This window comes from Siniperca chuatsi, linkage group LG12, assembly GCF_020085105.1.
Source record: "Siniperca chuatsi isolate FFG_IHB_CAS linkage group LG12, ASM2008510v1, whole genome shotgun sequence".
In the NCBI taxonomy this organism is placed as follows: Eukaryota; Metazoa; Chordata; class Actinopteri; order Centrarchiformes; family Sinipercidae; genus Siniperca; species Siniperca chuatsi.
Window position 1 is genome coordinate 26,424,631 of NC_058053.1, and position 12,862 is coordinate 26,437,492.

General features: G+C 42.7%; 1 protein-coding gene across 3 annotated transcripts; it reads left to right on the forward strand.

The window, feature by feature from the left end:
* Positions 1-1,356: 1,356 nt before the first annotated feature.
* idh1 (isocitrate dehydrogenase (NADP(+)) 1) lies at positions 1,357-11,630 on the forward strand. Of its 3 annotated transcripts, XM_044217344.1 has the most exons (10): positions 2,171-2,203; positions 2,659-2,716; positions 3,856-3,985; positions 6,353-6,644; positions 7,651-7,753; positions 8,383-8,560; positions 8,711-8,862; positions 9,028-9,168; positions 9,323-9,485; positions 10,738-11,630. In XM_044217344.1, the coding sequence occupies exons 3-10, from the start codon at positions 3,864-3,866 to the stop codon at positions 10,829-10,831; spliced, it is 1,245 nt and encodes a 414-aa protein (XP_044073279.1). In that variant the 5' UTR covers positions 2,171-2,203; positions 2,659-2,716; positions 3,856-3,863; the 3' UTR covers positions 10,832-11,630. The 3 variants fall into 3 exon arrangements, with proteins under 3 accessions (XP_044073277.1, XP_044073278.1, XP_044073279.1); XM_044217342.1 differs by lacking the exons at positions 2,171-2,203; positions 2,659-2,716 and adding an exon at positions 1,357-1,375; XM_044217343.1 differs by lacking the exon at positions 2,659-2,716 and having other exon boundaries at positions 2,048-2,203.
* The last annotated feature ends 1,232 nt before the right edge of the window (positions 11,631-12,862 follow it).

Sequence of the window (12,862 nt, forward strand, 5' to 3'; positions counted from 1 at the left end):
ATCCAGGACACAAGGGGGCGTCCACCTGCATCGCTGCCAGCTTCTCTCCCAGCAGGGCAGGCCGGATGGTGTTAAAAGCACTGGAGAAGTCAAAAACATGATCCTCACCGTGCTTGCCGGCCTGTCCAGGTGGGTGTGGATGCGGTTAAGCAGGTAGATGATGGCGTCCTCAACTCCCAGTCGGGGCTGGTAGGCGAACTGAAGGGGATCCAGGAGGGGTCTGACCATGGGCCGCAGCTGTTCCAGCACTAGTCTCTCCAGGGTCTTCATTATGTGGGAGGTCAGTGCCACCGGTCTGTAGTCCTTGGAGCCACTGGGACGTGGCGTCTTCGGCACAGGAACGAGGCAAGATGTCTTCCACAGAATGGGGACCCTTTGAAGACTCAGGCTCAGGTTAAAGACGTGTTGAAGGACTCCACAAAGCTGGGGGGCACAGGCTTTTAGCACCCCGGGGCTAACGCCATCGGGGCCTGCAGCCTTGTTCGAGTGGAGCCTCATCAGCTGTCCTCTCACCTGGTCAGCAGTCAGGCACACAGCAGAAGTTACAGGTGGGGGAGGGGGGGAGTCGTCGGTCTGGAGAGGGCCGTTAGCCTGATGGGGAGGGGGAGCAGAGTACTCAGAGGAGCTTGAGGGCCGACAGCAGCGAGTTAGAGGGGGATGAGCAGGAGCCGGTGTGTCGAATCTGTTAAAGAACAGATTCAGTTCGTTGGCCCTGTCCAAGCTGCCTTCAACTCCTCTGCTGCCAGTCGGTCTGAAGCCAGTGATGGTCTTCATGCCGCTCCAGACCTCCCTCATGTTGTTCTGCTGGAGTTTCCGCTCCAGCTTCCTCCTGTACTTCTCTTTGGCCTCCTGATTTTCACCTTCAGGTCGGCCTGGATTGCCCTCACCTCCTCCCTATTACCATCAGTAAAGGCCCTCCTCTTGGCATTTAGAATGTCCTTGATGTCTTTTGTTACCCACGGTTTGTTATTTGGGTAACAATGGACCGTCTTGGTTGGGACATTGCAGTCCACACAGAAGTTAATGTAGCCAGTGATGCACTCAGTGAGCCCGTCAATGTCCTCTCCATGAGGCTCACAGAGTGAGATATGACAGATATTTTGTATTTTTCTCATATTACAGGTAATATGGTTAACTGCATATTAGCTGTAAATATGTTTTTGTAAATATTGAATATGAAAAGCAACGGCACTGTCCCAGGCGCAGCACAGCTCCCCCTACAGGACGTTTAAATCAACACAAGACAACCTGGACACATTGCTCAACACTTGGCCTTTTGAACCACATGCAGACTTTAGGAGGAGTAAGTGAATGCTTCCCCTCCAGAAAGCGCAGCTGAGGATGTTGACTGTGCCGGCAGGTCTACGATTTGGAGGTCAGTTTTGTGTAAATCTTCCCAAAAACGGCTCCATGGCATTTGAAAGCCTGTGAGCTTGTTTTAAATCCAAGCGTAGTTAAACTGGGGGAAACACTGCAGAACTGCGAACTTGCTGTTAAGTTAAAGAGGGGCCCTCTAACAGGTTAATCTGGCTTTAAGGACCCTCAATAACCAGTAATAACCAGATCCACCAGTGGGTATACAGGAACATTTACCAAAGGAGCCCAATGTAGTAAGTAGTAGTAAGTAATTCTGTACTCTGAAATATCAGATAAATAAATAAATGTATGATGTTTCGTGATCCCTGCAGAAAGTGCAGTAAATATTGATTTCTTTTTCATTTCTCTAAATAACGATTTTTGGGCAAAACATGTGAAGCCGCCTGTCTTGTGAGACATATTTTACTAGCCTATGATCATTTTTTATAGGAATAAATTCCTAAAAAATGAAATACACCGTTAAATAAAGTGTTGTGTTAGAGGGATTAGCCTACACAACGTTGATTTTTAAGGAATCACCCAGATTCAATGAACCTGAGACATCACCGCTCTCTATGGCGGAAAAGCGCTGCATATCTCGGACCAATCAGCGAGCCACGTCTGCAGAAGGACAAATCACGCCCCTCCTGTTGTGTGGGCTTATCTGATTGGCGGTTAGGTTTTGCTCTCTTCTCTGATTAGCCAATATCTTGCCAGTGAGCTCGGGACGTGGAAGCCGGTTACCTGCCGCTCCTTTTTACCAGCCTGACCCTCCTGCAGCTCAGCTGGTTAACCTGTAGCACGGCACGGGACAGCATCGTCGTCGTGGACCTTTAAACTAAATCCGGTAGGCGCTTGTAACCTTAAATGAAACTGTGCGTACTGAACGAAGTGGTGGTGACGTAACGTTATCTCACTGTCCTGCTGCGGTCAGCAGGCAGGAGCCGGTAAACATGACATCAGTAAAGCTAAAATGATTTCTCTTTTGTGTTTGAGTAAATAGAGTTCAACCCTAATGTCACTTTTGAGGGCCTTTCTTGGAAGGAAGTGGGATGTACGGCAACCCGGCTGTGAGACGGTCATTAAGGCCCGCAGGCGTAGCCAGCGCCTCCCTGGCTTCGTGTGTTTATTCTGGCATTTATTGGCATATTTATACCAATAAATGCATACGCTGTGCGCTGTCTGGGCTGCTGACTGCCGGCCTCCGGCTGCCTCCGGCTGCCTCCTCCCCATCATGCAGTAATCAGCCTGTCTGCTTATGTAACTTTTTTTTGAACGTCCTGTAATTTTCCCCCAAAAAAGGATGGAAATCTACAAGTTGTGGAGAAGTCCTACCTTTTGAGCCATCATAACTGTCATGGTAAAGTGAGCATGAATGCAAACATTAAAGGTATCTATATCATATACCGTTATAGAACAGGGACGAACACTGAAGTCAGACTGAAGCTGCAGAGGACTCTCAGTTGGGTTTGTTGGCTTTGGGATCTGATGGGACGGGGTTTTGTGGTTGGCTGACTTAGACGGACTTCTTCACCTCTTACTGTTAATATTAATATTAACGCTGTCTGAAACCCACTTTTACATTTGTAAAACCTTTTATTCTGTTTGCGAAAATGCGAAAAGGGGCGATTTCACTGCTTTTTGTTCACACCTAGACCACATTGGACCAGGTCCAGATCAAACACCACTACTACCACTGTGAAACCTTTTTATTCTATTTGTGAAAATTCAAAAAATAGTATTTCCACAACATGGCCTTTGTTGTTTTCTTCTACAAAAAAATATTCAGCTCATTTAGTAACTTTACTTCAAACAAAGTTGAATATTGTTAAAAGTTAAATAATACCCAGAACGTACAGAAGATGTGGAACATTTTGATGTTTGAATGGAGTCTCTATCTGAAAGTATGAATGAATAGATAAGAGATGAAAAAGTGGACATTTTGAACATTCTGGGAAACCTTGAATATTTTGGAAAGTATGAAAGTTATCAAAAATCTGAATAATCGCTCAGTATTCCTAATTGAGCTGAATATTTTTGTAGAAGAACACAGCCTCTCTGGGATAATGTAATCCAGATCTGACAAGTGTAGGTATAGTGGTTTTAGATCTGGACCTGGTCCAATGTGGTCTAGATGTGAAAAAAGCAGTGAAAACGCCCTTTTTTTTCACATTTTCACAAATAGAATAAAGGTTTTACGCATTTAAAAGTGGGTTTCAGACAGCGTTAAGGCTGTGATGCTCCCACAATGTCTAACACGCTTTCACAACAGTGAAACATTTTATTTTGTCAGACCAAGGGTAAAAGAAAGTTATTCAATTTTAATAAAACAGCAACCAGCAAATGCATGTTATTTTAGCTTGATTAAAATACTGCTACCACTCCCTCTATCTCTTTTACATGTTCTCTCCATACCACACATTTTGTCTCTCTTCGTTGATTTATGTCTTTATCATTGTCTCCGATGTCTGTGTGAATGTCCTCTGTGTCTACCACCAGGCTCTAAGATGTCTCAGAAGATCAAGGCCGGCTCTGTGGTGGAGATGCAGGGAGATGAAATGACTCGAGTCATCTGGGAGCTCATCAAGGAGAAACTCATCTTCCCGTACCTGGAGCTCGACCTGCACAGGTGAAGACACGTCAGTATAAAGAGTATAGGGCACGGAGGGCACTATAGACCAACTTTGCCTTTAGTTACTTTCGTGTTTCCTTTGAAAAGTGCAGGATTTTCTGTCTCCAGTACACCTGGCTTTTTGAAATGTCTGTTCTTGGGTTTAGAAAAGCACAAATGCAGATTACACTCCCCAGATACGCATTCTGCAATCGAGTCACACATTAACCCATTTCACATGAGGGAAGGGTGTACTGTCGTAACTAGCGATGGCTATGTGAGACTGAAGAAGAAAGAAATTTCCTGCAATGCTGGGATTTCCAGTTTTGCTTGTTTAACCTGCCCCCCCACCCCCACCCCCACCCAATGGACAGTGTGAACAGCGAAACAACCAATAAGAGTGCACCCTGTGGCTTGTCAGGGACAAGCCACAGGGTGCCAAGGGTCTCCTCAAACACTGATGGTATTTCACCTACAGAGCGGTGCGTACGGTGTGCAATTGCACAATGTGTCTTCTCACCCACATCAGAAAAGTCCTCTAAAATTCTAGCAGTGTGATAATAGTAATACATTTCCACTGTAATTATATTATTGCCTTAGTATAAAGAAATAGTGGGGAAGACGTTTCTTTACAAGTATTATTCAACTTATTCAAGACATATTACATGATTTTTATGACCTTACTCCTCCTCTTATCTCTTGCATGGACTTTGTTCAGAGTTGTATGTTATTTGCATGACCTTCTATGTGAAGTCCTTATTATTCCCATCCCTCATAATGAATCGTATCTTCATACTGTGAGGTGGGGACTGCCAGCACCTTTTACACATCGTACAAGTTAATGATTTATTGTGCAACAAGCATTGGAAGTGCAAGTTTGATTCAATATGGTGTAATAATTATCTGTTGAAATAACAATTTCTCAATAAGCAGGACCGTCATAGATCAGGCCACTGGAACAAACAAACAAGCTATAACGCACTGGCACGGAGTCCTCCTCAGGATCTTTTGTTGAATAGATAAATCTCATTTTAAACTTTAAAAACACTTGTAGGGAAATGCGCTAGTAATTGCAGACATAAAAACATATGTCATGTGTGCATTCCTCAAAGGGCCCAGATTAAAACTTGTTTAAAACTTTCCATTCCTCAGTGTATCAGTTGTTGAGCGTCATGTTGTTGTGGTTGTGTTGGCTTTCAGGGGAAGGAAGAAATTGGGTAAAAGGTCATAGCTGCTTTCAAACAATGCCCATGGGTGCACGAGAAAGCACAGGCTAATACTTGAAGGGAATGATAAGCACATTGAGCTTAGTCCAGTTTTCAGATGAAGTATACTTCCTCCTCTCATAGTTTTTTTTGTTAAGCTGTGAGGTTCCTCATGCACGAGTGTAACAAGTGGAGCAACCTTTCCAGTGATCCTGGCAGAGTGCCAGTTGTCTTTGCACAATTGATTCCTTGTTTCCTTTGTCTTTGTGTTGCTCGCTGGTTTTGCGGATCTCCTTCTCACTCAGGCGAGTAACAGGCATAAAAAGAAGAGAAGTGGGGTTGGAGGTTAATGGCTATTCTTGATGCGAACGCCGTCTCATGTCTTGCAAGAAATATAATTAGCTGAGATATGAAGTGAATAAAGCCCTGACAGCAATTTGAGTTATTCCTCAAGCTGGAAGCAAGCTCACACGTTCGTTCACTACTCATTAATGTCGTTCGTGTCCTTTTGACACAGTGATGTTTCACAGCCCTTGTACTTAAATTCACAGACTAGCTTCTAGCCAACTAAAACAGTGTTGTTAGGTTGCGCTGAAGTGTACATAATCACCACTCTTCTTGAAACAGAGTGCTTTTGTTTATGGTGTCCCGTGCCTCTGCTGTTGAGATTATAAACAGTCCCCATGTCTGTTTGGTCCGTCTCTTCTCCCTCACATCTCTGCTTACACTCATACTTACAATCACACAAATATAAACAGTTATGTATGAATCTTTTTGACTGCTGGCATTTATTAGCAAAAAGTGTCAAGCACTCAATGCATCCTGTAGTTTGATATATTTTGTTAAACAATTAAAAAAAACACATTTATGTCAAACTAAGTATATAAAAATGACTTTGTTGGGATTTGTTGGGTCTCTGTAATTAATATTATAAAGAGTACAGTCTACACCTGCTCTATAGGAAAAGTGCAATGAGATAACTTCTGTTATGAATTGGCGCTGTATAAATAAATTGAATTGAAAAAAGTATTGTTTTGATATCTGTAGGGAAACTTAGGAATTGTATTGGCACAGATACAGAAAATTTCAACACATTTCCAGGACATTATGGATGCATGTATTAGCTGTATCTCCGGTACTATTAATTCAAACTCTCTTCTCTTCGTCTCCTCCTGCAAAGCTATGACCTCGGTATGGAGAACCGAGATGTAACAGACGACCGGGTGACGGTTGAGGCGGCGGAGGCGGTCCAGCGCTACAACGTGGGCATCAAGTGTGCCACCATCACGCCAGATGAGAAGCGCGTGGAAGAGTTTAAGCTTAAGCAGATGTGGCGTTCGCCCAACGGCACCATCCGTAACATCCTAGGAGGCACCGTGTTCAGGGAGGCCATCATCTGCAAGAACATCCCCCGCCTGGTGCCTGGCTGGGTCAAGCCCATCATCATTGGCAGGCACGCCCATGGAGATCAGGTACCCTGTTGGTTCACAAGGAGTCAGTTGGCCAGTTTGCTCTGTTGATGATGTCTGAAAAATGCATGTTGGGGTGAGACAAAAATTTCTGTTCATTTGAGGCCCCAAAGTTATGCTAAATTTTACAATGAGGCTTCATTAGCTGTTTTTTGTGCTGTATAATATTGTGTCAGAAATGTTGAAATTGCGTTATGGTTCATGTTTCACTATATAAAAGGCAAATCCAAATGTTTACAACTAAAGAGTTGAATTACTCTTCAAGATGTCAGCTTTTACAAATCCTGGTCTAAACCGGGGATCAGCCTTACATATGACGTTGAAATAATCCCGATTTGAAGCGAGCTGTAACTGCAGGACTACAGCTAAAAGGAGCAACTGTAACTGTGTTGCAATTATGTGAGTCTTCATCTACAGGTATGTGCAAACAAACTAATACCAACTCCCTTATTATGTGACAAAACCACTATTGTTACTGAAGCATCATTTCCAGCACACCTCTGCGACAAGCTGACTAATGGCTTGCTGTCAACTCGTATGATCTCAGTGCGTTAACACTGTAGGGTTATTAGGAGAGACTCAGTCAATAATTATGTTTCATCTGCTGTCCTTTGGACAATAATGTACTACCTCTACAGCCTAGACAAGTTGCAACAACGACACAGAACTAAGTCAGAGATTAGCTCGTGGCGCTGTGCCAAAGACAACAGTTCTCCCCTCAGAGGAGAGAAATCCAGGTAAGTGTCAAATGGCTGTCAGTTACATAATATTCCAAGGATGTCAGCGGTATACATATTATATACTCTGCTGACATACTGTACCACCTAACACCACTGGTGATGACAGCCTAGTCCTGCCGAGGTGTTAATGACTCATTTGAAATTTGATCTAACACCATATTATGGGACAAGGTTCATCCTTTCCAAAGCTGTCTCTAACGTTGCATAGTTTAGTGGCCTTGTTGCTTTCTAGTATGAACCTCTTGTCTTTCTCAATGTGTTCCCCACAGTACAAAGCCACAGACTTTGTGGTGCCTGGGCCTGGGAAAGTGGAGATGACGTACACGCCAACAAAAGGAGAGCCAGTTAAATTTGTCATCCATGAGTTTGAGGGTAAGAACACAGCCAGCCCGATGTACAAGCATGCTTCCAAAACCCTCACCTCATGTGAAAGGTCTGATCATTCAAGCCATGTGGTGAAGTGTGTCAGGCAAGATACCCAACAATTGTGACAGTATACTTTTAGTATCATAGATACACATGTCTCAGGTGTACAGATGTTCACACGTCCGTTTTAATTCAAGTCAATATAACTAAGCTGGACTGGCACCAGAGAAAAGCTTTTACAAGCACATTTTTCATTGTGTTCACGTTGTAAATGGGGAAAATATAAGATATGGCTTATCTGTTTGCTTCAGTTCTGCTGTAACTATTCACCTGTTGTGGTTTTATCACTCAAAACCAAACACTGAGCGAACTGACGTAGACTAACAGTGAGAAAGGCCTGGAAAAGAAATCCCTGTTGCTAGTTGTCATTACTCAGCCTTTTCTAATCTAAGTTGGAAAGAAACAATTAACAGTTAAATTGCTTATTCGGTCATACTATACTGCATCCTAAAATAATGAACACACCCACACAAATAAAGGTTTGCATACTGTATATGTACATCTGTATATGATGGCTTTGCACAGCGTAGGTGAATGTACTATACTTTATGTGTTTTTAATTTGTGTCTGTCCAGGCACAGGTGGTGTAGCCATGGGGATGTACAATACAGATAAGTCCATCAGGGACTTTGCCCACAGCTCCTTCCAGATGGCTCTGTCCAAAAGCTGGGCTCTCTACCTCAGTACCAAGAACACCATCCTGAAGAAGTACGACGGTCGCTTCAAAGACATTTTCCAGGAGATCTACGAGAAGTAAGGACTTTAAAGTCCACGCAAACGCATCCAAAATAACTCTTACATGCACACTCTGTCTCTCTCTCTTTCACAACCGCATGTACACACACTTTTATACCAGATGTAGATCACAACCAAGAGGTGTTGTCCACCTTCTTGTGTGTCCAGGGAATACCGTGCTCAGTTTGAGGCCAAAGGCATCTGGTATGAGCACCGTCTGATAGATGACATGGTGGCCCAGGCCATGAAATCTGAGGGAGGCTTCATTTGGGCCTGCAAGAACTATGATGGAGACGTACAGTCTGACTCTGTGGCACAAGGTTGGTAGAAACAACACGTTTCTGTCATAAGTTATGTGAAGAACTATGTAGAAACTTTCCTAATAATCTGACCCCTGAAAAACTACATTGTAATAAAAAACAGTTTGCCACCTCAGGTTCAAAGATCTTCTGCTGTTAATGTTGTTTTGTGTGACTCTGTTTCAGGCTACGGCTCCCTGGGTATGATGACCAGTGTGCTTATCTGTCCCGATGGACGCACGGTAGAGTCTGAGGCCGCCCACGGCACAGTGACTCGCCACTACAGACAACACCAGCAGGGAAAAGAGACGTCCACCAATCCCATAGGTAAAGATTATGATAGCTACCCAAACATAAACACAAAAAACAAAGGTTTTATTAATGTAATCTCTTTTTTAAATTATATACATTGTGTGTAATATACTGTATATTGGTTAACTGACTAAATCCTGTCCTTACGCTGGGTGTTTGTGTGCGACAGCCTCCATCTTTGCATGGACACGGGGCCTGCTCCACCGGGCAAAGCTGGACAACAATGCTGAGCTGCGAGTGTTCGCCGAGGCACTGGAGGCAGTTTGCATCGAGACCATCGAGGCTGGTTTCATGACCAAGGATTTGGCCATCTGCATCAAAGGCCTGCCAAAGTTAGTCTCTTCATTATCTAACACTTAATTTATGTTTGTCCTTCAGGTGCTGCAGGGTTCCAGCTGTAGATGTCTACGGCATAAGAATTGATTTATTGTTCGGTGTAGGATTACATCCACTGGCAGTTTTGTGCATTTAATATGAACCCAACATTATTTCATTCACTTTGTGGTCTACATTGTCGATGAAAAGAAGACAAATGCCATTCAATTATTGATAGCTAAAAGTAATCATGTTTACTTCTTTTATTCACCGTGATAGAGAGCGACGATCATAGTGAGCAGAAGGTTCGATCTAGAAGTAGCTTTGTTAAATCAAAAAATCTGACTATTCGCTACTATATGTGTTATAGAAAATGAGAAAAATATTGAACCTTTTTGTCTTCACCACAGACTCACAGCAGAAACACAAACCCAAGTTGACCAATCACAGCTTTAGTGGCCTTTGTGTGGAATCTCCATAGCCGCTGTAGCCCCACAGCCTTCTTGTAGTTTTAAGGAGGTCAGACCAGCTTCAGCGCGACTCCACAGTACAGCTGTGGAGATGTAGAAGGGCAGACATGTAGTTCTGTGGCGCTGTGCTCCTCTATACAACAAACACTGAATAAAGGAACTAATGTTGTCTACACAGACGTTAAAATACAATTCAAACGGTGAATCCCCAACTTCAAATGATGTCATCTCACTTGTTGTGATCAATTGACTTGCTTGTTGGTCTCAATTGTGTCACTCATAAATATGGCCTTTTGTTGTGTGAAATAGTACATCTGCTGCTTTTCTCAGAAGATAAAGGTTTTATTTCATAAAAGTATATGAATTTCTTCTGACATTAGCAGAGACAGTAGTGACGGCCTGTCTCTATTAAAACTGTCCTCACAAACCGTTGGCTTGAGTAACACTGATGTGCTAACAAGATATGGACTGACTGTGGTTAGCATTAGTTACCTATCATAAGATAAGGGAGTAAAACTTGACACTTCCTGTCACAATCAGTTCTTCTCACTGAAAGGCTGCAAGAGGCGTTGAGTTTGTGATGACTTTGTGATAACCGTCTTCTCGTCTCATTCTTAGTCCCCACTATGTCCTCTCAGTGTCGTTCAATGTTTTTATTCTTTCTACTTTTCATCTAGGCTGTGATGGCAACCTTCTTAGATACTGCTGTGTCTGCATTGGAAACCCAGCAGTCCCACTCAGTACCTCTTAAAGAGAAGTTAAAGTTTACTCAATCCTTTCTCCTCTCCTCTGTTTGCAGTGTGACACGTGCTGACTACTTGAACACCTTTGAGTTCCTGGACAAGCTGGCAGAGAACCTGAAGATAAAGCTAGCCAGTCCGCCTAAACTGTGATCTCACCTCCCAGCCTCAACAATTAAACACACACACACATTCAATCACACACATCTATACAGCTTCTGGAATTAACACTGGAGCAGGGAGGAGGGTGCCCAGGACTATAGGAGATCTATGGACTGAAACAAAGTCGTTCCCTAACTGGAGGTCTGATTATGTAGGGTGCCTTGTCCAGAAGGAAGGGGAATGGAGGCTTCCGATCAGTGTAGGCCATCATCCCTGTTAATGCATCACTAGTAGAAGTGAAATCACATGAAACATTAACAGTCTCCAGGACTGACACTGGACAAATGACCTGATGGCTCAGTGACCTCGTTTACCCTAATTGCACTAAGTCCCCTGAAGTGAGTGTGATGTGTGTTGTCAGCATTTGTCAGCGATCTGTGCTAGACAGGGGGGCAGGATCTGTCTGAGGGAGCCTCTAGACCCTCACAGCCTTATTCGTTTTGTGTCAAAGTCATCGTTTGATTCTGGTTATCTCCTATGTCTTAACAATACCTCAGGCAACACTGTTTTCATGCCAGTTAAAAACCACAGCACTAGCACTGTCTCTCAGCATGGTAGTAGAGTGGCCGCACACACCATGAAATTTACTGTTCTTCAGCACGAAACACATAACATGCGGACTGACTCTCCTCACACAATTTGTAAACAAATAAAATACTTTTAGATGTCGTACTCTCATTAACTTTACAAGCCACAGTCAATAGGAAAAATTCTTCATCTGTTGGTTTGTAATCAACATTATGTCTGAGTCCTAATATGATAACTCATAATAAACTTGTTTTTAAAGACATATGGGTCGTTCTGTCATTTCATTCCTGCCGATTATTCGTTTTTTTCTCTGTCATCTCTGAAAATTGTAGAAAATGTCAGAGCTCAAGTGACGTCTCCGAATGTCTTTTGTCTGACCAAGAGTCTAAAACCCAAAGATAATCAGTTTACATTAATATAAAACACAGAAAAGCCGCACATCCTCAGCAACAACAAAAAAAGCAAATTCTTGGCATTTCTGATTTAACAGTGAATCAAATTATTCATTGATTATCAAAATTGTTGATTAACTAATCGTTTCAACTTGAGTGTCATTAAATATTTATACATTACCTTATGTTCATTATGTACTGTATGTTATCATATGTCCAGATGTCTTTCTCTACCGTCCCCTAAGGTTTAGATTTAAAACAGGACAGGAACCTGCTATCATTCATATTGTTTAACAGACTTTTTAATTAATGGACTAACACAAGACCATAAAATCTTGTTCTCTGATATGCTATTTAAGGTTTGTTTAAAGCAGCAATATACATCAGTTTTTGTGAGGACACGTGAGTGCCGACTAAAACCTTCTGTACATACAACAACAACAACAGGTTTTCAGCCCTGCGTCAGTGTGGAGAGGCCTGAAGGAAATAACCAGCTACAGGAAACCCCCCCCCCACACACACACACACACTGTGGAGAATCACCCACTGGCTGACAACCTGAGCGTGTTTTACTGTAGGTTTGATAAGCCCACACTCACACCCCTCACCTGCTCCGACATGCATCCCGTGCAATAACCCCTGACAAAAGCACCCACTGTACCTGTAAATGTATCTCATTGTTAATGTAAATCTTGTGACTTTTTAAATCTACGCACGCTGTGCATACTATATATACTGTCATATCACCTACCTCATGTATATAAAGCAACCTGTTACATAATCATATTTATTTCAGCACCATTTGCACTAATTGTCTTACTGTATTCAAATGTTACTGTTGTTTTTTGTACTATATCTACTATATACAGTGGTGTGAAAAAGTGTTTGCCCCCTTCCTGATTTCTTTTTTTGCATGTTTGTCACACTTGAATGTTTCAGATCATCAAACAAATTTAAATATTAGTCAAAGATAACACAAGTAAACACAAAATGCAGTTTTCAAATGAAGGTTGTTATTATTAAGGGAAAACAAAATCCAAACCTACATGGCCCTGTGTGGAAAAGTGATTGCCCCCTAAACCTAATAACTGGTTGGGCCACC